The sequence below is a fragment of the Austrofundulus limnaeus genome, unplaced genomic scaffold (genome assembly GCF_001266775.1).
Source record: "Austrofundulus limnaeus strain Quisiro unplaced genomic scaffold, Austrofundulus_limnaeus-1.0 Scaffold825, whole genome shotgun sequence".
Taxonomy (NCBI): domain Eukaryota; kingdom Metazoa; phylum Chordata; class Actinopteri; order Cyprinodontiformes; family Rivulidae; genus Austrofundulus; species Austrofundulus limnaeus.
The window spans coordinates 154,367-155,784 of record NW_013953227.1 but is presented as its reverse complement, the minus strand read 5'-3'; the positions used below and the strand labels follow the sequence as shown (position 1 = coordinate 155,784).

The 1,418-nt window shown below is 36.3% G+C and overlaps 1 protein-coding gene across 2 annotated transcripts in view; it reads left to right on the top strand.

Moving 5' to 3' along the window:
- upf2 (UPF2 regulator of nonsense mediated mRNA decay) overlaps positions 1 to 1,418 on the top strand; it is a gene marked incomplete at its 5' end in the record, with an annotated part of 24,653 nt that overhangs the window by 1,979 nt on the left and 21,256 nt on the right. For both annotated transcript variants that reach the window (XM_014028870.1, XM_014028869.1), the window contains 1 exon segment: positions 199 to 312. In XM_014028870.1, coding sequence (XP_013884324.1) covers positions 199 to 312 — 114 coding nt within the window.

The window sequence follows — 1,418 nt, the reverse complement described above, 5'->3', positions numbered from 1 at the left end:
GCTTCTTTAGTTTTTTATTTTTCCATTTTTTAAATATTTATTTCAGACTTTAAACCAGTTTTATGTTTATTACATGACTTTTATAGCTGTTGTAGCTTTGATACTTTTACTTTATTTCAGTTTAATAATAACTAAGTTAAAGCAGTCAGATTTAAATACAATCTGATTTGATTAAAAAAACAAAATTTGTGTTTTCAGATCCGTAAGAAGGACCAGATCAACATCGAGACGAAGAATAAAACGGTGCGTTTCATCGGTGAGTTGGCCAAGTTCAAGATGTTCTCCAAGACGGACACGCTGCACTGTCTGAAGGTGAGGAAGACTCGTCCTCTTCTTCAAACACCGACAGGACCAAAGTGCTGCACACACACTCATAAAATACAACACAGTCATACAATAGAAAAATAAAAAAGTAGTAATCAAATAAAACACAAATAAAAACACAATAAAACAAAGTCAAATGTCCCAGATTGTGACAAAAGTCAAAGAAAAAAGATGGGTCTTAACCCTCCGGAGTCCAGAGTGAAACTGGACGTTTTTAGAGTTTTTTTTTTAATTTTTTTACCTTCATACTTCACTTTAAAATTTGTTTATCCTGCCATGTTTGATGTCTTTTTGTTCAGCACAACCTCCTATGTGTGGATTTGAAGTTTTTTTTTTTTAATTATTACCTGCTTTATCAACACAGCTAACTTAAAATGATACAAAAAACACACAAACATCTAAAATCCGAGTGGAAAATTTATAGAATTTTTTTTACTGTGAAAACCACAAACATTTATAACAAACAGTTTTTACAACATAGAATGCAAATATGAACAATAAACATAGTAAAAATATGTTCAAATTGAACAAAAATCATAACTATATACACTACATTGAAATGCAGGATTTTTTTTAGGTTTGTTTTTTTTTTTGGGCCATATCGCCCAGCCCTAGTGCTCGATTCTCCTGTTCTGGGGGACACCTGTCTTATCCACATGACACAGTCCACACAACAGCTCCACCATGAACTCTTGATGAGTCATGGTCTCCTTCTTTGCCCTGCAGAGCTCCTCGTGCAGAGTGTAGACGTGTGTCGATGAAATGTGTAAAAAATGCATCAACATTGTCGTGTACATACGAGCTGTTTTTCTGTGGAGTAATACTGAATCAGCTGGTCGGACAGGTCCACTCCACCCATGACTGGTGTGGGGCAGGGCACATTTTTACAGGTCCACTGTCCATCTTTGTCCTTCACCTTTCTCCTCACTGTCTCACCTGAAAAGGCAGGATGGATGGTGGAGCACACAGAAACCTCCCGTGTCCTCCCACCGGTTCCTCCCTGAGGTGTCCCAAACAAAAATTTTAACTACCAAAATTTGACTCAAATTAAAACATTTCTGCCAGTGGAGTAAGAAAACTTTACTTGGTAAGAT